General features: G+C 38.5%; 1 protein-coding gene across 1 annotated transcript; it reads left to right on the top strand.

The window, feature by feature from the left end:
* The first annotated feature begins 9,514 nt into the window (after positions 1–9,514).
* On the top strand, positions 9,515–24,534 carry nudt4b (nudix (nucleoside diphosphate linked moiety X)-type motif 4b). Its single transcript, XM_044185468.1, has 5 exons — positions 9,515–9,992; positions 17,926–18,036; positions 19,485–19,529; positions 19,940–20,027; positions 20,877–24,534. Exons 1-5 carry the CDS (start codon positions 9,897–9,899, stop codon positions 21,095–21,097), a joined length of 561 nt encoding a protein of 186 aa, XP_044041403.1. The 5' UTR covers positions 9,515–9,896; the 3' UTR covers positions 21,098–24,534.
* The last annotated feature ends 1,353 nt before the right edge of the window (positions 24,535–25,887 follow it).

Here is a 25,887-nt window from a genome sequence, read left to right as displayed (position 1 = left end):
TGGTCAGATGGGGAGTGAAAACATGGTCAAACTCTTCTACTGTAAAGATACTACTACTGCATTTATGAAAGTTTAGTTGTTCTATATGTTGGGAAATAATCTTTTCAATCTATATAAAGGCTATATAGTGGCATTGTTTTAGGTTTCATGGGTTCTGTTCCTCTAATCTAAAAGGATAGAAATGAGAAAAGGTGATTAAATATAGATAATATTGTCAAATTAATCAATCAAATTACCATAATGCTTTCCAAATGTCTCTTACTGTGCTAAGGGTAGCTAAAAATGCATCAACTAGTCCAGGAACCCCAGAGATTATTATATTTAACAACATTTTTTTGGTAGCACTTTACATTACAGCTCAGTAATAACATGGTAATAGTAGGGTAATAGTTTGATAATAAAGAGGTAATTATTACATAAAACCATGTAATTACCAAAGTAATAATCAGGTAATAGCTTGGTATTAACAATGGGTATATCTGGGTAACATCAGACTAAAATTTATGTAACATAGTAATAAGGGGCCAAAAACAAAGGGTAGAAATGCTGTGACTTGTTACCTGGAAACACTTGTGGTAGTTTCTGTGTAATAATCATGAATCACTGCTGCAAAATGCTAACCTACCTGTTTATATTTCATTTCTCATTACTTTAAACTCAACATATTTGATACTGTTGATGCCTTGTACATGTTTTACTTTTCAAACTTCAAAGGAATGCCTTTTATGAACATGTATTTTTATTGGGATATTTACCATTGTTTACCTTACATAACATGAATGGATGATTTGGATACAAACAAACAGCAAAATCACCGCAACCTCTTAAAAACCTCTACCACGCCTGAAAATAAAACAATAATTTCCTAAAAAAGTTAAAACAAACAAACAAACAAGACAAATCCCATCACCACCTTGTTGCCTTTGACTTTGTACGAGATGGGCAAGAACTCTCTCTCCACTTTGTTCTTTTCTATTCTCGCTCTCAAAGTTGGCTCACCATCAAGGAAAATCTTCATGTCTTTTGACTATTTTAGGAGAGAGCCACCTGTAAAGGGTGGAACCCTAGCTTTCTCCTCACTGTCAGCTACCAAACGGACCTCTGCAATCACAGCATTATAGGCAATGGTGTTTCGATCCACGCTGTGTTATCACAGAAACTACCACAAGTGTTTCCAGGTAATCATTATGCCTCTTTACCATGAAATTAAATATAAACAGGTAGTTCAGCATTTTGCAGCCCTGATTCATGGTTATTACACAGAAACTACCGCAAGTCTTTCCAGGTAACAAGTCATAGCATAAAACATAGAATTTGTACAGGTACAATTTGTTCCTTGAAACAAAAGGGAGTGTTTGGAACACAAGGGAGGATGAATTTCAGCATTATAATATGGTAATTGCCAATTTTGCCTTTCAAGAATTTTCATGTGATTTTGAAGGTACTTTCTGATAGTAGCCTATAATATATAATTAATTATCATTATTATCAGGTTATTACATTAATGTAACCATATTACCATTTTTTAATCCAAATAGTGCACTGATACAACCATTTTATTGTTAGCAGTTTAGCATATTGTTACCAAAATATTACTATACTATTACTAAATAGTTTTGCCTCATTGCTATCTTTAAATGTGTTGCCCCATCATTACCCTTTGTTTTCAATCAAATAACATACACATAATAGGCTTTATGTGTCCAGGGCCTCTGAGGAAACTGGGAGATTTGACAAGAAGGAAAAAATTAAGGAACATGCACACTATAAAGAAACAAACTCTAAAAAGAGACTAAATCATACAATAACATACTTTAGAAGTGACAAAATGCTAAAAAGAAGTTACCAAACAGAAAACTTTTTGGTCAAGAGAGTGTCCTACGTTTTACTAGCACAAAAACAACTCCAGGAAATATAGAAACTAAAATAGCAAGAGCAAATGAGTCACCATTGGGCTAAACAAAGTCATCCAGTTGAAGAAAAAGGAATAAGAACAGAACAATGTCATAAATGGCAATACATTCACAAGAGTGTATGTGTAATAGTACAGATATTGAAGATTTTTGTTTCATTTCTTCATCAAGACCAGCAGAATATAAAGGTTTTAAGGTACAATATGAGTCTATGTTATCACTCTGTATTGTCTGTCTTCAGATTAATGTATTTGTTGAAAGACAACAGAATACGTACTGAGACGGGGTGACCAGCTTCTCAAAGATGTCGGGGTACATGTGAGACTTGCCTTCTGTTGGCAATGAGGTGTTCAATAACGCGTTCTGACAGGTCTGGCTGTTTTGCCCACATTCTGTAAGGGCAGGAAATAAAATATATGTTTGAACTCCATTAATTCAATGAATGATTTTCATGTAGTTCATCCAGTGTCACCCACTCTATTTCCTGCCCTTGCAAACTTCAGCATGAGGGCAAAACAAAACAAGGCCTGCCAGAGCACACATTATTGAACACCATAATGGCTTATTTTTTTTGTTGGCCCATGCTTCATTACTTATAGGTTTTTCCTGCTTTTGCTTTCAAAAGCAGAACTGATGATGGTCTCTAGAGCAAAACATTTTCTTTTTCTGTTTTTTTTTTTGTAACACCTTTTGTCACTTCCAGTCTGTAAGTAAACTATGTTTTTTGGACAGTTGGCTTCTTTGTGAAGTTCTTTAGTACTCAAGTTTTCTCTTGTTCTGAGTTTTGAGCTATATTTTTGGACATAAAAAAAGCTTCCTCACCTACACAGATGAAAGTTCAATATTGGACTATGACTGGATTTTCTTTCACATCCTGCTAATCCTTAAAGATTTAAAACTTCTCAATCTATCTCCTTGCCTTTAGCATATAACAATAAACATTTTGTTTTTGTTACCCACAGCAGCGCTTAAGTCAGTAACTGTGATTTGGTCCCTCTGTTAAACACCCCGAGGCTATCCTTGTCTCTCAAAGTATCTTACTGGAGCAGTGTAGTCTAAATGAGTGTGTGATGAGAGGGACTTGAAAAAGAGATGACAGTGTTGTTCAGGGCAGCTCTCAGGTATGAGTGGAAGTTTGATTTCCTCTTTCTCGTCTGCAGTCACTGCCACAGGACTCGCCGCAGTTGCGTTTTTGAGTTTTAACCTACCTGTTTAGGTGAATGACATCTTTTTCAGCCTGTGTGTGTGTCATCATCACTGTGGGGCTTTGTCTCAGACTACTTTCCCACATTCTGGCAATCACACTGTCACTGTCTGGCTTTGTTTATGCCCCTTAAAGCCTAATCTTCACATGATTATAGAGTGTCTGTGTTTTTGTTCTACCTCAAGGAGAAAGAGGCATCATTGTACATCAGGAACATTTGCCCGCAGGTAGCCGCAACAGTCTGAGCAGCAGTAGTTAACAATGGCATTACATAGTGAAGTCTTTATTCTATATTTAGAGTATCAAGAAATATGTTTCCACTTATATTCTTTAATGTTATTTATTTACATTCTCTTTTTTATATTAATCTGCTGATGAAACAAAAGCTATGACCCCACCCTATTTGTCCCTGTCTTTCTGATTGCGCTGGGTAATTCATCCCTAAGTGATGTTTACCCATGTTGAGTCTATCATGACAGGCTTTAATATGAACCAACAATCACCCATTGTGTCCTTCAGCCCTCACAACCAACGTCAGTCTTGCATTTGCAGCCTTGAGACCTGTATTTATTCTGTTGTATAAACTGTATAAAGAGAGATGTTTGATGTGAGTTGTTTTCCAATGGGGCCCAGACTGGAAAAAGGCTGCTGTCATTCAGACCTTCTCCATACAGTTGCAACTGTATTTAGCACTCATTTTATAGTTGTTAATGCTAATGTTCATGCCAGGCGTCCTAATCTGAGCAGCAGTACTGTATGTGTTGGTTCAGTCTCACCGCTCTTCTCAGCTTCATTTCCAGTTGCAGCTGTTTTCAACAAAAAAACTCTGATAAACTCACTGTACACTACCAACAGACCTCACTGTGGATAGTTTCGTACAGACTGTTTCTTTTTGTAGACAATTCAGTGGATTATCTATTTAGCTCCGTTGTGTTGGGCACTGATTCTGGAAAGAGTTTATCAAAATGCTGTGAGACTTCCCGTAAAAATAAACTTGACAGGACAGAAAAATGTTTTGGAAAGTAAACGGATCAGACTTTTACTTTACTAAAAATGACTTGACGGCTTTGATGGAGCTCAGAACCCAACCAAAGGACAGCCGCAATTTAACAAATTATTTGATTGTTTGTAGAGCAATGTGAGTGAGGCAAAACTCAACATACATTAAAGGTATTTTGTGATTTTGGAGAGGTCTGTGTGTGTGTGGCTCTGTCAACTAAAGCCACGCAAACTGTGTCTTTTGCGCTGCAACCCTGATGTTTTGTACATTTAACCACCACGTAGCTAGCTAACAATAAACTAGCATTACTTAAATTAAGTTGAAGATATCAACATTTCTTGAAAATGTAACTTCTGATGAAGCTAAAACTAGGCTCAGGATAAAGCAGAAAGGCTCAGGTTCTCCACCTTTAGGGAGGGCATAGATCCATTTACAGAGGCGTCACAGGCGCTATATTCAACAGTGACAGCAGCTCACATCCATCTTAGCAGCCTTGGCCGGCTGTCAGGAGCTCACTTCATCATTGGATGAGCTCCATCCCATGAAAACATTCACCTCACCCCGAATACCTGCAAACAACTGTCCTATCTTTGTTTGTCATAGTAAATATGCATGGGAAGGCTGAGTTTAAAGCTTAATCTTAAGCTGAAGTCTCTAATAATGGAGATGTTACTGGAAAACAGATGGCCCAATCTAAAATTAGCCTGATAGCTACTGCATGATTATCCATGCACTAAATTTAGGAGGGAATAAATGATGCCTCATTGTCGTTGGTCAGAATTTTGTGTTAGAAGGCATTTCAGCTTTGTGGCTCTAATTTTCCCTGTCTGGCCAGAAGCCATACCCTCACATGCCTCATGTCTGAAGGCTCGGCGCTGAGGTCAAAGAAGAGACTTATGGGTGAGCTAATCAGCTCAGGATTTTATACGTGTAATCGGAGTCAGGCAAATAAAGAGGAAGACTACACTCCACGTGTGTGAGAGTGTTTCTATCTGTGGGTGTGTATCTGTATAGATGTAACTACTTGTGTACACTGGATATCTGTGTACATACTGTATTGACTATATGTGGCACATGTTTTTGTGTGTGTAATAGTTTGTGTGTGTTACTATGTGTAGTTTGAGTCGTGTTGTGTTGTCAGGAAGCAGATGTCCTCTGACTCTCCTGATAAAGTGAGGACAGCGATAGGCAGACGTGCAGCTCTGGCTCCTTTCGTTCCTCCATCTATCTCGATGCGAGCCAGGAGAAACTGGATCCTTCTATTCCTCTCACACCTCAGCTAAAAGGAGACCTCTTAATTGCCCTTCTTTGCTATGCAAGAAGATGATGATAAACCAATTCAAGTAGCACGATGACAGAAAGATATATTTTCCTCAGAGGTGACTGATGCCATTAAGATGATAACATGACTGAGCATCTGTTGTTATATTCGGGACCAAGATTCTACTTTTAGTCCATTATAAATTGCTTAACATATATTATGTGCAAATGACATTACAGTTCTATAAATACATTAATTTTCTAACATATCTTACTAACCCTGATAGCATTGATACAAATCGTCTAAAAGTGTACTAATCCTGTAATCCTGCAAAATGTTCAGACTCACTTATATAATCTGATGATCACTTTTGGACTTAGATTACCTCTTAATCCATCAAATATACAGTTACCTGAGCTATATATAGCAATCCACATGTTCATTTAAACATTCGCTATCATCTACAGCTAACCACAGCCATTATTTCAAGAAATGCATATCAAGAAACAGTTCATTTTTATATTCTTTGCTCCCTTTTATCAATTTTCTACATCATGTGGATGTCTGTTTTTGTTTGTGTGTATATCTTCATAAGGAACTCAATAAGTAACCTGTTATTTTATGTATTTCTAACTTGATTACTGTTTTCTTTATATACACTATTTGTCATTGGCTGCAATTATCATTCAAGTAATCACATCATAATCAGATCAGTCTAATGCTAAAACAAGATGATGATGCTGTATGACTCCCAGTAACACAATGCCCTGCAGGCATATTGTATTTCCATCACATTCAGGTGATGACCGCTGTTGTTAAAATGATAACATGACTTGCACATGTAGTGATTTTTTCATCACTGCATCTGAGCTATCTGGAGAGCAGTTATCTCCACCATTTACTCAAGATGTGCAACCAGGGGGTAAACAAGGGTGAAAAGTGTTATTGGGATTAACATGTGAGGACCTTTTCTTTTCAGTTTGGTTTAGTCCCATGACACCACTAGTGATCTCATCAGTTAATTTTGCAATCTCAAAACCACTCCCAATGATTTTCAGTAAATCTATGTAAGATTTCAGTTGCTGCACATGAAGAGAGAAACCAACAGCAATGCAACTAAGAGTCTACAGCTACGCTAGCAGCACTGTTCTGTCAGTTGTACTTGGGCACGGCAGTGCTTTGAGCTAAACTCTAACGTCTGCATGCTAACATGCTCACAATGTAAATGCTAAGATGCTGATGTATAGCAATAATGTTTACCATCATCTTAGTTTAGCATGTTAGCATGCTAACATTTGCTTATTATCACTAAACAGCATGCTGAGGCTGATGGGAAGGTAATTTGTGTTGCAGGTTTTCATAAGTCAAAAGGTAGTCATAAACAGAAAAGTATTGGAAAAATTGACATTTTGATCTGATTATGGCTCTTGCTGAAAAGTTAAGGGATCACCAAAGTTATTACAATTCATCCTGAGGGGAACATGAATGTGTGTACCAGATTTTATGGCAATCCATCCAATAGTTGTTGAGAGATTTCAACAAAAAGCACAAATGTGAGCCTCATGGTGGCGCTACAGGAAGCACTTTGTTTTTGATGGCCATTATTTCTGATCAAGATTAATGAACACTTGTTATATAATGCTTAATGCTCAGTGTTTTCCTTCTTGAGTGTGTTGTAATCTAAGTGTGTGTGTGTGTGTCCGATCTCCTAAGCTGTTTTTATTATTAAGTGATTACCCGTTCTTTATGCGAGAGACTATATGTTCTGTGCATATCTGGCTGTCTCAAATAAAATACTTTTCCAAAAAGAAATACATTATTTGACTAAATATTTACATTTAGAGTATTTTATTTTGTACGTCCATCTTATACCTCCACCAATATGCATACGCAGAGCCAGCTACGTACAAGTTGAAGGGAATTATGATACTACATTGTGTTGTCACATTTGGCCAGCATATTGTCTACCATAGCCTGAAAGTAGGCGGGCAGACCAGATAAAGAATCACTGGCAACAACATTTGATTATCTTCACAAACATGGAGATTGTCTCACTCTTTGACCCACTTTGATCAATCTCATTCTCTGATCGATCTTTGTCTCCTGAAAGTCATTTGGCTTTTGATGTTATCTGGGGAGTTACAACATGTGGGTCATCATCAGCCTGTAGGTCAAAGGTGAACTGAAGGCGAAGGAGGATGTTAAAGCACCTGGACACAGATGTTACCTCAGAAAATGTGTCACCACTAACCTTTATTTTCATTTGATCATTGAAACAGTGAATACATTTAATCAGTTAATAAGTTACAGCTGCTTACAATGCAATCACAGTTTCCAAAACCCCACCTGTGGAGTGGTTAAAGAAGAAAGGGATGGAATTATTCATTCACCTTAAATTATATGAGTTTAACATGAACCCAGCGACAACATGGGAGCGCCATCAGATATGATTTGAGACTAATTAGATTTGAGAATCTAATGTGCTTAGTCAGGAGGAGCAGCTAGGAGTGGGTGCTTATTCACAGTGACAACTTCCCCTAAAACAGACTGTACTGCAACACTGACACCTCTGACCCTAAGTTAAATCACCAAATGTTCACAAACCTCAAATATTTCAGTCAAAACACCTTCAAAATGTGCTTAAATGACTGTGTAAATACCTCTTCCCTATTTTGTTCACACTCATTGGGACTGACACTCAGAAAACAACCTCAGTTATGATGTAAATTCTAGGAAAGATGGGAGTCGCTGACTGATTTCCCAACACACTGGATCAACCCGCAAAAAAACTTGCATGTAACTATGTAACGTGTACATTTTAGCTTTCCTTCAGCAAATAAAAGGTGGAACTTGAAATGTGGAACTCCCATAAAAGTGCAATAAAGGTGTCATGGCTGACTGTGTCATGACACATGCTTATAACAGGGCTGGTTTTACTTGTGAGCCTGGAATGGCATTAATACTGAGTTGAGCCTGAGGCTTAATAATTCGAGGAGAGGTGAGGCCCCCAAGCATGGTGGGTTATGATTAATGTGGCATTCTTAACATATTTTGGAGAGTTTACAGCTTTGACTTCAGAATTGGTGCTTTATAGCCCACTGAGATAGTGCAAAGCAGGGTAGGGATTGCATGTGTTGGGACTGAACCTAACAACCTTCCATTTCCAGGATGATCTGTCTATATCATGTTTCACTTTTGACAATTGGCCTTTTTCACAGCAGACATGTTGACTTGTCATAGCAAAAGCACAGGTGTTACTAATAACTATGGCTACTTTCTTTTCAAGTGTCCCACTAAGTCATGAACGTGAGCCAGCATGCACAATACCCTGAAAGTGAAGCAGCTAAATGGAATTCAGACATCATTAACTTTATTATTTACACCTGTGCTTTTTCCTACTATGATGTTATTTCGAAAAATAGTTTTCTGCTTCTTCCTGGATGTGTTCTGATTTTCGTTCTCATTTACGTTAGTCGCATTAAACTTGGAACTCAGTAAGGATATTTAGACTATAATGTCTAGAGTGACTGACAGTGTCTTTCTAACAATACTAGCATTTCCTGCTCAGATTGTAAAACTGTCTTGGTAGCATAAATCTTGTTACATTGTCTATTTATAAGATATTGTTTTTCATCTCCATCCATACTAAGAAAACATTTTACAAGTTATGCTCCACACACACATCAAGGCTGTAGCTATTAAAGACACTGAGGTCTCATCATGTGCATTTTTTCTGGGAATTTGGGGATTGTAGCAACCTGTGGGGGGGGGGAATAAATAAAACCTGAGATATTGTATTCTTGAGGAACTCATTACCTCATTATTTCGAAAATCCTGGCTACAGCCCTAACCAACGTGAACAGTTATTGTGGATATTGCACCTATAGCACAGAACAGTCCTAAATGAAAGATAGTTGATTAGGCCTCTTCATGAACATCCTCAGGACAAATCTACTTGTCAAATGGTCTCGTCTTCTGCAGCAGCAGTCTGGTGGACATCAGCACAAATTACGCATTTGTTTATTATCACTGTTTAGACCAGAACTGTAGCTCCACCCACTGAGACTCACCCAACCAATGAGCACATTCCTGCCTCAGAGGAGTGATCTGTATATGTAAAACTCCGGTCTGCCAGTTCATTGTACTGAGTCAGCGGCCATGCGCAAATGGATGCAGAGGAGGGCTGTCCTGTGTAGGCTGTAGTCTACATAAGATCTCTGCCTGCGGGACTGCTCACACATTGCCGACTGGAAATCCCAGGCAGCAGCTGGAGCCTTGACTTGCATTTATCATCCAGACGCACTGATTTTATTAGGAAAACATAAATCCAGGATAGTCTGACGGGTACCTTGGGATCTCTCCAACAACCCCTCCTCCTCCTATTCTCGGACCATCTCGGACCACGGATGCAGAGAGCAACAACGATGCGGCGGCTTTGCTGTTAACTCGTTGGACTCCCCCCCGCCCCCCTCCTCTGTTTTTGCCGGTTATATCTAAAGGAGGCAGAATAAAACCATAATGAAGCTCAAACCGAACCAGACCAGGACATACGATGGCGAGGGCTTCAAGAAACGAGCAGCATGTCTGTGCTTCAAGAATGAACGTGAAGAAGAGGTAAGAGATTCCGCAGTGTAACGTTATGTATATATACTGGACCATATGAACAATATACAGGGGCTGTGCATGACTTTGTGGCCTAGTCATCCCCTATCTGCACCCAGTCATTCAAACAACACAGGGGTATTTATGAATACAACTGACAATAGTCTTTAATAATAGTACCCAAGGGTTGTGATTTATGGCATCTCCTTCTAGGTGTAGCTATAATTACACTGTTTTTCTGTTTCTCCCAATGCCACTGTTTTGGTTTGTGTTTCCGTGCTGCTGCTGCTGCTGCTGCTGCTGCGCCTTGGGCCATCCAGTTTAGGCTAGTTTGAGGAGCACGTAGAGAAAGGAGGAAAAAGGCTCGTTGTCAAGGTAGCTTCAATTAACAACAAACGACTAACGGTCCTGACTTCCAAAATAAAGCAACCGACTAAGAACACCATTCGAAACTGCTTTAAGTTAAAGTAAAGCTCTTATTCTGAAGACAAATTCCCTCTACTTCCTGTTAGCTTGATGTTCCTAACGCAGAGGGGGCGAGGCGCTCTGTTGCACGTTATATTTAATAGCGGGTTTAACATGGGCTTGTGTTGAGTAAGGAGATAAGAATATAGGCCACAAGTCTATTATTAAATACATCGATCAAATGTCGCGTCACTTGACCACATTTAATACCACGACAGGTTAAGCATCCATGACCAGGCACTGGCCATTCATGATTATGCTGCATCCCGCCGGCCTTGAGCGGGCAGCCGCGTAGCAATTATGTGGATGAGGATTTAAAGGGGCCTTTACCATGTAAATAATGAATATGGGGCGACAGACTTGTATTGTTGTTGTCTTAAAGACTTTTCTCGGTGATATACAATACAGTAGATCCACTATAAAGGAGATTACCTTAGCTTTCAGAAGTATTTTTCACCCCAAACCTAATTAAAAATACATAAACTGTGATATTCATGGGTATAAGGGTATTTCAAGAGCTAACATAACATGTTGTTGGATTTTTTTGAAAATATATAATATATGTTTTGGATAACTCATTTTTAATAATCTATTTTTGGGGGTTTTACATAGACTATTTTACATGCAACATACACAAACAAAAAGCCAACAATAAACACAGTGACCCAAATCAAACAGTATACAAACTACAGAAAATTAACTAAATTAATAAAATACATTCTTAAAAATGGGTTAGTCAAAGTGAATCTGAAAACTTTAACAGAAGACATTTACAGAAGACATTCAATAGACCTACAGTATTATTTTTGTTTTCCTTTTTTGTCCCTTTCTTTCTCTCTCAGTCTTCAGGACATGGATGCTAAGAAGGGTGACCATATAGATGTATACTTATCCAGAGAGCCTATATTAATGTAAATGGCTTTCAAGTTATGCAGTTTTCAACAGTGCATTAGGCCAGTGTTAAAATCCATAGCTTAGTATGTTGTTGGTTAGGCAGTCTAGGTTGAACCCTATAATATTAAGTACTTTAGGTTATGTTTTGGGTTACTCACAAGTTATTCTTACATATATTTTTGTCTGTTAAGTTGCTGCTTCCCTTATGGGACTAATAATAGCCGTGTAGCCGTATTACTAGTACAGTAAGTCATATTTATGTCCAAACATCAGGACTATATCTCTGTTATTGTGGCATATTCTTGCATGTCTAGATTTAGCCCCTTTTTGAGCTTGGCAAAAACAAATTGTTACACAATATTCTGTAAAAGCAGCCCAGGCTGGAGTCACTAGACTGGCACAGAGAGGTCTGCCTGAGCCCTCCAGTGTTCAGCTGTACAACACACATATCTGAAGATTTTAACTCTCTCACACACAGAAGTCAAAATTATATACACATGTGCAGATGTTATGTCATCAACATGTCTGAGTTTTAAGTGTAGGACCATGAAAGAGGTTTATAGATGTTTTGCTCACCCGGTAGAGCATGCGCCCCGTGTACCAAAGCTTGAGTCCTTACCGCAGCGGCCCGGGTTTGAATCCAGCCCGGGGCCCTTTGCTGCATGCCCCCGTCTGTCTTTGGCTGCACTGTCATATGAAGGGAAAAAGCCCCAAAAAATAATAATAAAAAAGAAGTGTTCTAAAATTGGTGATGATTGTATCTGCATTTTACATTTGTTGTTGTAAAACTTTGTTCCTGCTCTCTTGCGTAATTTTTCTTAGAACTTGCTTGTACACTGTGATTCTTTTCATATAACTTGCAATCACAGGAAAGGAAAGTCAGAGAATATTGTGACAACAGAAGTGTGTAGGTGTGACCATCACCCTCAGGAATTTCAGGCTTTGACATGCATGTCTACTCACGCAATCACAGAGATGACACTGACTCAATCTGGTGCTCTGATTGTACTTTTGGGTGCTAACAATGGCAATTTTTTAGTTTTTAAAGAAGCTTGAGATATGGGGCTTTGTGTTATCAATACTTTCCTTAAACACACTCACACAATCAGTTCCTAGACACAGGAGACCCAACTGCGGTGACATAAGAGCCACACATTCTGCTGGACTGTTTTGTTTTGGAGAGGAAAGGAGAAAGCTGAGCCCTCAGGGTGAGGTACTCTATGACAGCAATTAAACTCCCATCAGGGGAAAACGGGAACCTGACAGTGCAGAGGCACGGCAGTAATAGCTGAGTAGGGCACCTGAGTTTAACGGTATGTGAGCTGCTTAGGGCCTGTGTGCCAAGAGAGCTTCTTTAATTATTTTAGATCATATTAGTGCAGTGATAGGTTGTAGAAACCCATAGTTAAATAAGGAGTCCTAGAGTTTTTTTTTCTGAAAGATGAAGTCTACTCATTCATACATTTAATTCAAACTGAAACAAGTAATTTTATGATTCTATATTTAACTTTATTTGCCCAGTTTTGGAGATGTCTGCATTTTTTTTAATATAATGGGACTAGATGGCACTCTGCCTGTGGTGCTCAAAGTGCCAAAAAAATACATTTGAAAAACTCAGCAGCAATGTCTCTTTCCAGGAATCATGACCCAGTTACTCAAGATAATCCACACCTTGTGAGGAATTCCATGTAGGAAATATCAGTAGAAAGAAAATAGTCCCTACATGAAACTACTCACAACAAGGTGTGGATTATCTTGAGTAACTGGGTCATGATTCCTGGAAAGAGATATTGCTAAGTTTTTCAAATGTTTATTTTTTTGGCGCTTTGAGCACCACAAGCAGAGTGCCATATAGTCAGACATCTCTACAGCCAGTATCTACAAAACTCTGTTAAACATACTGGAGCAGTTTAGCTGCTAAAGAGCCATATATTTCCTTTTAGCTCTGTTTTGGTCTCCACTAACTCCCAAAGGGAGAGTGAATATTGGATTCACATTTGCCAGAAACATGACTCCAAATGAACGCTAATGTCGCTTCATATCTGCTGGCAGTGTAAATAAGCAACTGCTCGCCATAAAAGCTCACCATATCAAATTAAAAGGTGATAATATGTCAGTGTTGTGTTCACAGCTTGTTTCCACATCTTAATTTCTGAATCCAAACATTAAATTGCACCATTAAAATTGCATCATTTTGTGTGTTTCATGATTTAGAAGCAACCTAATGTGTTACATACTGTATCAGTCAGTGTTTGGCAGTGTTGAGGCTTTATTACAATAAACTTTTATATAATGCCATGAGTTTGTGCATTATTCAGAGTGAGAGAAATTCTCTGATCGGGGAAAACTGTTGTAGCTGTAACCTCCATGTTTATCAGATTGTAATAATGGCATACTGGAAATGGAAGGAGGGGTTATTAGTGTGACTGGATGCTACGCTTTGCCTCGCCTGCTGTTTGTCTTTGGCATTCCCTGTTTACGACTCCTCTCTTATTTGTTGATACCTGTATAATGCAGCGACTATATTACTGTCTTAGCACTATTGATTCCGCTCCTGCACTCATGTACATGAGTGTCTTAGACTTTCCATCATTCTCTCCTCTTGGCACCCAGCCTGGCCTGGCATTTGGAGCCTTCTTTATTTGACAGCTACAGGCGTTCCTCCTTAGGGAGGAGGAGGAGGAGGTGTTTATGTCCTCCAGAATATCCCTGCCTGCTGTCCCTGTCTGAGGCCATGCCAGAGGACTCACTGTCATAGTGTTTTACTAGCAATTGTAGTTCTGATATCTCAAATTGAGAAATTAAGTTAAGAATAACTGATCTTCTTTTCTAAATCAGTTACAAGACAGACATTTGCACTTTACTACTTATGGCATGTCATGTTGGTTATCCAGGAGGTGAAGTTTGTGTAACTTTGCATTGTTAGATTGATTTTTATATAAGAGAAAGGTTAGATAATGCCACATGAGTCTGACATTTGTCCACAGTGGGTTTCTTCACCCTGAGGATATTTACTATATGTTGCCTCAGAATTTGCCCACCTCCTTTTTCACACTGGGGGCCCCTGGGAAGTGGTGTGAGTTGCAAAACTGTAAAATGTCACTGGGAAACACCACAGTGTTCCTCTGGGGGTTCTCCTTCACCTTGCCCTTCTAAGCAAGTATATGGGGGTGTTCTGTGCTCCGAGTTCAGCTGTCAGCTGACTGTTGACCTATCTATCATGACGGTTTGAGTTATTTTATTTTGGTTTTTCGTCACGCTTTTAACTGTAGCCTGTGGTGTTTAAGGCAATGCTGCTTTTTCTGTTTGTCAGAAGTTATAGGAAAGTTTAGAAAGGGTAAAGTTCTGGGTATAGATTCCCAACCAGGGGTAGGCCTACTTTTTACCCTTTCTACAGTTGCCAAGGGGTACCTGGAAGGATTTGCAGAGTAGCTCAACTAATTTGACAAAATGGAAACTACGATTTTGATTAAAAAAATATATCCACAAATGAAGTCAGCTGTAACACTTGAGGTAGTTAGCAAGCGAGAAGATAAGTTAGCTAAAAGTATAAATGACTCAAATAGGTGGATAAATGGTTGATAATTAGCTAAAAGTAATGAATAAATGGTGAAAAAAGCTCAAAGTAGTGATAGATGGTTGAGAAGTAACGGCTCAATGGTTGAAATAGCTAGCTAAAAGCTTCATTGTACGAAAAAAAATGTTGTAGAACCAATATCCTTTTTTATTTTTATATATATATATATATATATATATATATATATATTTGTGTTTAATAACATCCAGTTTAAAATAAGTTCAAAAGAACACATTTGGAACATGATGGGTGTTGTCAAAGGTGTACTTTAGTTCATCTGACCAGGCTGCGGGGTACGTCCGTCAAAAAGGTTTGGGACCACCGTTCACATTGCTGACCACTTAATGAACTTCAAATACTTGCATTTCAGTGAATTGACTGGGTTTGTAAAACTTGTCCACATGACTTGGTGCTTGGAGAGATGAATAGAAGCTTGCAGGCTTGATTTTGTTGTGATGACAAATGCCTCTTCTAGCTGAAGTGTCCTTTTGCAAAGCTTGAAGGCAGCACCAGACCCCTGCTACTCCCTCTTATGAACATGAAGCTGTATTCATCTCAGAAGCACGTGAAGAAACAAATTCTTAATTACATACAGTTTGTAATATGTTGATTCAGTGCTCTACATTCCTAAATTCATTAAAACAAAACTGACTGTAGCCTGCGCTGTATTCTGAGCATGGACAAAGAAGAGTTCCTCTGGGGCAACAACCAAAAGATAAAAATGGAACAACCAAAGCAGAAATCTGCTTTGTCCTCGCTGCCCCGGAAGCTCTGTGGCTTTTGTTTTGTATACATCTCACACTGTCTGCTTTGGACACGTTGACACCAGTGATCTCCCTTTAAGCCTCGCTGGCTGCAGCTCAAACACACAGACACACACAATCAGACAGCGGGAGCAGCGGGTTGAAGTGTTCTGAAATCTCTAACAAATCCAAAACACGAAGAATGAATTAATTTTATGAAATAGCCCATCCCGCATGGAAGTACATGACACAATAACAAAAACCGACTTCGGGCAGGTACCATTCCCGTTTAAAATGAGGACAAATAAACCCTTGCTGCATATGACATGCACATTCCTTGGTCTTCTGAATCTTCCAAACAAAAGCAGTTGCCATCGGTTTTTCTGCGTTTAATTAAGTAACCCTTTTTGAGATTGTGATTTCATAGGACGAAAGGTCACATCCAGTTTGTTTGTTTTAGCTCACCTCATCGGCAAAGGCCAGCCTGTTTTATCAAAGAGCTCACTCAAGCAGGTTACGAGGTTCAACTTAGCAAAATTTTTTACAGTTTGCACTCTGCTGCGAAGACGTCATGTTCTGCACCAGCACTGTTTGTGCTATCAGTGTCAATGCCCCGTCCTTTAACACACGTCACTTACTGCACGCTGTATAAGACATGATGCACCTGTTGTATAGGATAAACACTTGTGTTTTTCTTGAACCCTTTCATCTCCAGAAAATCTTAACTGAGCGTGCATTCACTTGATCCACATCATTATGTTTAATGACTCCTCTTCTCTGCTGCCCTTCATCCTAACCTATATTGTCTGGGAATAAACAGGTGGCCGAGTTGGGTGAAGGCGGCATGTGAGGAAGACAGCAGCCGACAGTGCTCACTGTCAAGGCCCCAAGCATGTGCCGTCCAATCGGTTTGGCCCTTAGAAGATCCCCAGAAAACCTCTGGTAGATGCAGCCACAATCCCATTAGAGAACGTTAGGGAAGCTATACGAAAGCTGAGTTAGGATTAAGTGACAGACTGACTCCTCTGGCAGATTACTGGATATGGTGATCAGATGGGTGGCAGAGGTGGTCACCGTATGCCGCAAAAGCTGCTTAACACTCATTTCTCTCTTTAATGCATGTACAGTATATTTACATTCACTGAATGTTCTGTATTATGTAATAATTTGACAAATAAGTGACAATCACAAGCTGTAAGGTTCCAGAAATGCAGTTGAATCACAAATGAATGAACCACTGACAAGACTTTCATTGGCTTTTCTTGTATTGGCTGCTGATATTATTACGACCTGTGTCCTGTCACAGACTGTGTTTTTACTAATGATCGAATTGCTCCATGCAAATGTGATAATATGTTTACAGCAGGTGTGCTCGTGTCTGTTGTGGTTGCTATACGGATATTGCAAGAAACTGCAGACACAGGCACATCTGATCTGTGCATATTAGCGTACATTGCAACTGTAGTGTAATTCAAGCCCTGCAAGCCCCTCGTCGGAGCTCTGACAGAATTTGAGTGGCTCATGCTTGGTTTACATGCATTGTTTGCTGGGGTCACGTGGTGTTGGAACCGCTTCAACTCTTGCTTTGATTGAGCTTCATCTCTGTGCTGGGAAAAAATGGTATTTGCAAAGTAGACAGATACTTGAAGCGTCTGAGAAAGAAGAAACCAAAATAGTAAAATAAATAGATACATGCTAAGGTCCCCAAAAATGTAAGGATAACTAATCAGTTTGCGATCAGAGTGCGATAACTTTTTATGTGTGATATTTTACAATAATTGGAAGTATCATTTGACACTTAAATGGAGCAAAGTACCATTTGTGAGTGTGGATCATTCTCATATTTTCATGTATATTCCATTAATTCCATGTATTTGTTTCACTCAGAACACCATTTATACCAAATATCATGTCAGGATTGAATATTTAAAGTTGTGAGGGCTGTGGTGGATTTAGGTTCCTGTAAGCAACAACATAGAATAAATAGCAGAGGCAGCACCAATCATCACTTGTCTGTCCTTGAGACCTGAGTCAAAGGGGTCATGTCTCATGTTAAGTCCTCAGTTTCAATGTGAAGTCACTGAGGCAAATAGGAATGTACTATTGGGTGCAGAAAAAAATGTCCCATTAAATGTACCTCTGAAACCACTGGGCCTTTTGGGCCATCTTGCTTCCCCTTGATGTGGCATATGAAGGCACACATTTACAGTAAAATAAAGGTATTGACATGTTATACAATTCTTAAACTTGTGCTTTCTTTTTATAGGTTCTGCTGGTCAGCAGCAGTCGGCACCCGGACCAGTGGATCGTCCCCGGAGGTGGGATGGAGCCAGAAGAGGAGCCATGTGGTGCCGCAGTGCGAGAGGTGTTTGAGGAGGTGAATAAACGGAAGAATTCATTTTGTTTTTAATATCACATGAACGGAGTCTCGACTCCAAAGTGGGGTCGTTTTGTGCGACCGTAAAATGAGCTCATGATAAGAATGCAAAGGACTTCATAGGTGGTTGAATACAACAGTTTCCAACCAAAAAATAGCCTCACGTTTAATTTTGATACTTTTTTTGGGTTTCTTTTTACTGTGTTTGATCATAACCTACATCCAAAGACCGCCTGTCCATTATATAACAGGTATTCAAAGCAGCATGTAAAAATGTTCTCTCTGGAAATGTCTTGGCGTTATAGCTGCTGTTGTAAAATTCATGTTTTCCTGCAACTGTCTATGCTCAAACTGCAGGATTTTCCCAACAACATCCCATTCTGCTAGTTTCAACCAAGAAATCTAATTTTGTTAAAGGGTAGTCCCATATAAAGACAATTTAGGTACATTTCATATTTGAAGAAAGTAAAAACGGGCTACTGCTGTAATGTAAAAAAAAAACAAAAAAAAAATAAATAAATAAATAAATATATATATATATATATATATATATATATATATATATATATATATATATATATATATATATATTTTTACATTTTACAGAGAGTGACTTTGCAAATTCTGGGTCAGTGTTTGCTCAAATGCCGTTTGAGATGCTATGCGGCTGCTGAGGACATTACACGTAATGTTTTTGATAGGGAAAGGTCTTTCCATTCATTATTATTAGAAATCCTGCAAAATGTATTAAATACACATCTGTGCATCCTTGGGGTCACGTGATTCTTTCACATCATTGCAGTTGTCCATTTCCAGTAAGAAACCTGCTGAAATGACCAGAACTGGAGTTGCATGGTTTGAACAGTTGGCTGCAGTATGCATGCTAGGGGTGAGATTTTTAAAGGGCCACGGTGTCAGTAGCTGGGTGACTGAGGTGTCCGCTGGTATTCCAGAGGTCCCTCTGGTTGAGAACCTTGTGTTCTCAACCACGTCAGCGGTCTAAACTTGGCCCCTCGCTGGATTCCTGTGCATTCACAGACCCTGGACACTTGTGAAGTATGCTGAGCCGGGGAAAGGACAGATGTCATATGTCTTGACAGTAATTTGATTCCTGGGATGTACATCTGAATTAATAAAGCAACTGTTATGTGTTATGAAAGGGGCATAATAATAATAATTACATTTCCGCAATAATACTCTTTCAATCATTACACCTACATTACAGAAATGTAATACACAATAGCCATTGTTTTGACACAGAATATAGTCTGTGGTTCACAAACTGCATGTCTAATGTTTTCACCCTCTATTCAAAGGCCACAGCTATTCAAAGCTTTTCTTTTTTTTTTAAATCTCACAAAGAAGCGTCCCCTGTCTGTTTTGTACATTAGTGCCAGTAGGGGGAAAAAACAACTTTTTCTAATGTTTCTTCTTCATTTATTCCCCAGGCCGGTGTGAAGGGCAAGCTAGGACGTCTGCTCGGTGTATTTGAGGTAAGCTTACTCAGGCAGTTTAATTATACATATGCACAACAAAGTGCACTTACAAAGGTACAAGATGCACAAATAACCATGTACATTTTTGCATTTTTGCATGCAAGATATCATTTTTGTGTAATATGTATTTTTGTTTAGAATAGTGTTGACAAGAAAAACGTAACCCTTTGCATATTGAGACTACAGCAACTAAAAATCAGTAACTTTGATCTTCAATCATGATGAACGCACAAAACACACAACAAAGACATCAATTGGACAGATAAAACAGAAAACGGCTAAAGATGCAACTTTCAGTGCTTTAATTTATGCAGGTGTGAAGGCTATCCTGTCACACTTCTTATTGCATTTGTGTGTATTTATGGTTTTGTATTAGTAAATATTCAGTTTCTTTCTGATCCCTAAAGCAAAACCAGGATCGGAAGCACCGGACGTATGTGTACGTTTTGACGGTCACAGAAACACTGGAGGCGTGGGAAGACTCTGTCAACATAGGTACAGTTTCCCTTCACCTTCTCATGAATGTTTGCAGATGCTGTGGTGTGTGTGTGTCTTTCTTCTTGCTCTGCTGACGACTAGCTTACCTTTTACAATACACTGCATCTTTTTATTTATGTGAAGGCCAGTATACTGCATGGTGACTATATGGGCACTGGGTTATGCAGTGACAACAGGTGCCTATAAATCTAGGCCACTGATCTGAGCTGCAGTATATTACAGCTGTCAGTAGCTTGGGCACCAGAATCCAGCCTTACTTTGTTATGTGCTCAGTGGAGATCATCCTCTACCTGTTACCTGTTACTACGCCTGCTACATTCACTATTTTTGAAATCTGAAAGTGGTTACAGCACGTGCTCTGTCTATTTTTGTATATATATGCATGCACATTTGTAGGTATATATGTCTGCATGAGATCCTCAAGATGCAGTATCTACCTTCACCTTGCTTCAGTTAATCTTGCTAACCAGACAAACAAATTGCTAAGATTTTCTTTTTTAATAGACCTTTCCTGTAGTACTGTCACATTATACTTCCCAATTGCAGTTATTACAGTGAACCATTTCCTCCTATTATAGTTAAGAGAGAGTAAGACGCTGCAGCTATTAAAGCTTATGACTTCCTTGATCTTTGTTGCATTTATACTAGAAGAAATAGCTTTGATACAATGTAAGATCAACCTGTGGAAAAGGCTGTGTTAAATAAACATCTATTGTATAAAAAACACAAAATTGATAGAATTTGTATGTTATGGCTCTCTAATTGCACTATATTTGGGGATACAAGGAAGACCCAGCATGAAAGCTTCCTTTTAACTCATACACTGTGCTCTGTCTCCCTCTGCAGGCCGGAAGCGGGAGTGGTTCACTGTGGACGAGGCCATCAAAGTGCTGCAGAGCCACAAACCCGTCCACGCCGAGTACCTGCGGAGGCTCCAGCTCAGCTGCTCCCCAACCAACGGAAACTCCATCCTCCCGGGCCCACCACCAAACGACAACTACCCCCATTACAGCGCTACCGCCACCACCCCCTCGACGGGCAGCGTGTTGGGCACCTCCTGCAGATAGGACTGCATTACCTCGTGTCCTGTCCAGCATGGACAGTTCAATGAAAATCTGTACAGTCTTGCATGAAACTTTTCAGAGTTACGGCTCTCCTGTATGTATAATTTCTAGTCTTAGCTGCAGGACACACCAAAGCCATCGCCAGAACTGTGTTAAAGACTCGTGTGACAGAGCGGGAGAAGTCTCTGACAGAAAAACTGTGGATATAGCTATCTCAAAAATACTTTTCTTTTGCTGGCAAACACCAGACTCACGAGCTGGAGCTTTGGAAGAGGAAGCTGCAGCAGACTCTGCTGGCGTGATTGACCTGGTGAAGGAATGCCTTACAGTAACTTTGTATGAATGTTTTATTTGAGTGGTTTTTATTTTACTAACGGTCATTTTTATTTTCTTTTAGCAGAATGGATATGCTTTCTAGCCAATAAAAGAGTAATTGCGAGTCCATGTGGGGAATGTTTCCAGACTTAATTATGTCTTAGTCATCAACCCATGATGAAAACAGCATATATCATCTTCTTCTACATGGATCTCATTTTAAAAAAGACACTTGAGTATTGATATGTTTCAGAGATCTCCTCTGTTGCATTTTAATGCAAAGTGGGATTATCTTTATCTTTCGCCACGTAATCATTAATTATTAACATATTTCTAAAGATTAATTAATCAAGTTAATTGGTCTAAACTAAAAGCCACCCCCAACATCTCCTTTTTAAAAAGAAAAAAAAGGATGGTGCTGTGAAGGTAACTAAAGCGAAAATATTTTAAACAATTAGTAAAGAGAACAAAATGAGAAAATGCCATGACAGAAATTGCTTTTGGCCCTGAATGGCGGGGTCGAAGGTCAAAGACGTACTATCTCACAGGACTTTACCAGCTGTCAGTGGGTTGATACCTCAGTAAACTGGATCTGAGTCATGAGGCTGTGCTCGAGATCCTTTAACACAACCCTACAGTGTTCATAGTTAAACTTCAGCCAATGCCTCTGGAGTTACGAGTTCATTAACCTCGACTGATCCAACAAACTGGTCTGTTGTTCACTTATAGCCACATACCTTTCATCAGTGCTTTCGGTTTCCCATGTTGTCCAAATGAAAGTATTTCATGGTGTAAAGTACATCTTTGCCTTCGGTGTTACATGATGCTAGGGTCAATTGAGTTAATTTCAACTGTGGTAATTTAAAAGTGGATTTTCTTCACATCATTTGTATATTTTACCTTGAGTGAAAATAACTGTGGTTGACTGCTCTCTTTAGATGAATGTCTAGCAGTTTTATCATGTCTCATGGTGCTGCAAGGCAATATGATAAAACCGACCACCAAATGACATTATTTCTATGTACGATATGATTGTTGTTTTGTCCACCATCTGCAAGTAACTAAATTACTTCCGCCTAGGGCTGCAACAAATTATTTTCATTATGGATTAATCTGCCGATTCTTTAAAAAAAATAAATAAATAAAAATAAATTAGGAATCTATTAATGGTTTGGTCTATAGACTGTTGAAAAATTGTAAAAAATGCCCATAACAGTTTCTGTCGACCGATAATCGACTAATCGTTTCAGGTCTACTTGCTTTCCACAAAGTCTGAAGAGCTGCTGAACTCTGTCAGGGAAAACAGTAATGCAGTTTTAATATAATTTTTTTAATATTTCTTCCTGGTTTTTGGGTCAATGCTTAAACACGCTCAATTTTAGGGGCGTCATGGGGTCTAAGATGCATACCATGTTTCCTGTCTGCCTCTCCACTATATACTGTCAACTACATTTTGAATATAAAGACAGAAATCCAAAGACAATGGCTCAAATTAGCAGTTAAAATGTCACATTTCAGATCATTATTTTTTGCTTATATAACTGTTCTCACTGAAAAGAGACACCCACTCACTCCTGTGCTGACAGCTGAATGACGACTAGTAAACATACAGAGATTTGTAAATAGCTTTGAAGAGAAACATTGAACATGTGTTTTTAACCTGAATGAACCTGTAAAATTTCTCTTAATATTTTATATATTTTTTAACAATGTATAAATGGCAGGAAAAAAAAACATGTAGAAAACCCTCTGAGAACTGTATGTACAGTATATTTGTATAGATGACAATGTGCCACAGGGTTTGGGATATGAAGGTTGGTCAGTTTGTGAATAGAGATGGTTGAGTTAATGCATTTTAAATCATGATTTGGTGAAATCAGTATGTTTGTCCATTATGAATGAGATGTTCAGTGAGACAGCACAAAATAAGGACGGGATAGAAGTTAACTTCAACTTTAGATTGGCAAAAATATTTAAAGTCTGGATCTTCAAAACTTTTAAGATGTTGGAAAAACTAAACACATATTTATATATATTGTAATGTGTATATATATGTAATGATCAGAGGAATGTTTTGGAGGCTTTGGTAAGAATGAAAATTAGTTTGAATTTATCATATACTTATTCCAACTGAAACTAAAAACATATCTCCTTTTCTCAGTTTTCCCATGTGACCCACACTTATGCTTCAAAGCATTAGTGTCCTTTCACCTGCTCCATTACAAGGTCTTATCTGCAATATCATAAACTCTGATACACCAATTCAGCATTCATAAACTTTCAGCCTTGTTTGACGAGTAAAATAAGGACTCCAACCACCTCAACCCCTCTCTGTGTGTGTGTGTAAGTGTGTATTGTTGGTTGATGAACGTGAAATATGATGTGCCAAATTAAAACATCGGTTGGTGTTCAGGTGGGAAAAATTTTGATGTCACATTATATTATACAGTTTTTTAGGCCAACCGCTTTGTGAAAGAAAAATAATGACCTTAAACATTGTTTGATGAATTTCATTAATGTAATTTTTAGAATATAATCATTTATAATGTGAAAAAGTGATCTGCATCCTTCATTGGTAAAAGTATGGCTAATGAACCACAGGCACTACCCCATATTTTTTTTTAAAACCAGTTGTCATGTAACAGCATATAAGGCTACAATCCAAATAATCCAAAATAATAAATTTAACTTTAACCCATTCATCTTAATATTTTACAGCTCAGCATCCCCCTGAAACACCTTCTTTCTCCACTTGTTGGAACCTTTGTTTGATGCTTGGGTCTATGTTGATCTGTGAATGCTCCTTTTAGGGGCAAAGCATGTCACTAAGGATTAGAATCCCACACATGAAATGTATGTGCTCAAATACAAAAATGTAAGACAGCCTGGACACAAGCATCCATAAATGACTTTTGTGGATTTGGACAGCTTGATTATTTTCTGAACACATTATGTCACATGGATGTATCTAGAGCAGTTTTATCAAAGCAAACTAAAGATTTGTCACCATTTTGTCATGATTATTATGCACAGAAAAGTTTAACGTGATAATGTGTGAACGTGATTGGAAAGTGGACTGGAAAGATTGTTTTGAGAAAAGATTGCATTAAAGGGGAAAAATCTTATGGTAACTGTTGTTGAATTTTCATTTACTTGAAGGCAACATCAAAAAATTTGAATGTTTAGTGTTTTAATAGCTTTGGAGTCTTGACTAGATTAACCTGCTGTAGGGCCCTGGGGTAAAAATATGGGCCACTTCCCACCTCCACCCCCCATTCTCAGCAGGGATTAGCATCTGTAATGTTACACGTTTATTGGCTGACATTATTGGGTGAGACAGTTTGCACAGTATCAAATGACAGGGGCCATATCACTGCGACTTGTTTTGACTCTGGGACCAGATTTGCAGGGCCTCTCAGAAGAATCATATAATTTCACTGATCATTCGTAAATGCTGCATGTTCCCATTCTAAATCTGCTTTTTATCAAAGTACTACAAACACACTGACCGTGAGCCTTCAGGACAGCTTTACCTAGTCATCCAGCTTTGTTTGGAAGTAACATAATAGAACATATTATAATATCTTAACAATGGAACAGAATAGAAGTTGGTCTTTGTTCTCATCTGGGAAAAGTATAGTGTCAGCAGCACAAGGAGCCTAAATAAAAATGGACTGTATCAGAAATGTCTGATAGTAGTAATTCATGGCTATAAAAGTTGGTCTAACTGTACTTTACAACTTGTGTAAAGACTGACAGTGGCTCCATTGCCTGAAAAGACACACATGGTGGGACATGCTTGTGTCTGGCTGCGGTTTCCCCTTACAACTCGAGCCAAAGAGGGCGGTGCTCAGGTCCAGTGTGGCAAACTGATCATGACTCCTAAAGGTGTCTATTACTTACTCTTCACCAGGTGAGCAGTAGCCTGCACCTGTTCTATTTCAAAATTAGGCAACTGCGTTAACAAACATTTGAAGAATCCACCCATCTTGCCTCATTGTTGTGCAAAATCTAAATCAAATATTGATGCACAACAGTAGTTAAAATCTACTTTGTGTAAAAAATTTCAGATCTTATACTTAAGTAAAAGTAATTATACCACCATTTAATATTACTCCATTACAAGTAAAAGTCCTGCTTCCAAAACCTTGCTTAAGTAAAAGTACAAAACTTGTACTTTTGCTTTTATTTTACTTACTTACTTTACTTACTTAAAAAAGTAAAAGTAGGCCTACTTATTATGCAGCAGAATGGCCCCGAGTTATATAGTGTCAACAGCATAATGTTTGTAAATAAAATTGTTACCCAAGTTTATGTGTCAGGAACTTTTGTGGCTATGGAAAAATATGCAAATCACCATAAAATCTTACTGATTGACCTAAAATTGGAAATAAAGATCTTTTGGGTGTTTTAATGGCTTTATATTATAAATACTCTATACTGTATATATTATAAGTACCCCAGTTCCCCAGGGGATT

This window comes from Siniperca chuatsi, linkage group LG23 (genome assembly GCF_020085105.1).
Source record: "Siniperca chuatsi isolate FFG_IHB_CAS linkage group LG23, ASM2008510v1, whole genome shotgun sequence".
Taxonomy (NCBI): domain Eukaryota; kingdom Metazoa; phylum Chordata; class Actinopteri; order Centrarchiformes; family Sinipercidae; genus Siniperca; species Siniperca chuatsi.
The sequence above is the reverse complement of the archived record's forward strand: the minus strand, read 5'-3'. Positions and strand labels throughout refer to the sequence as shown.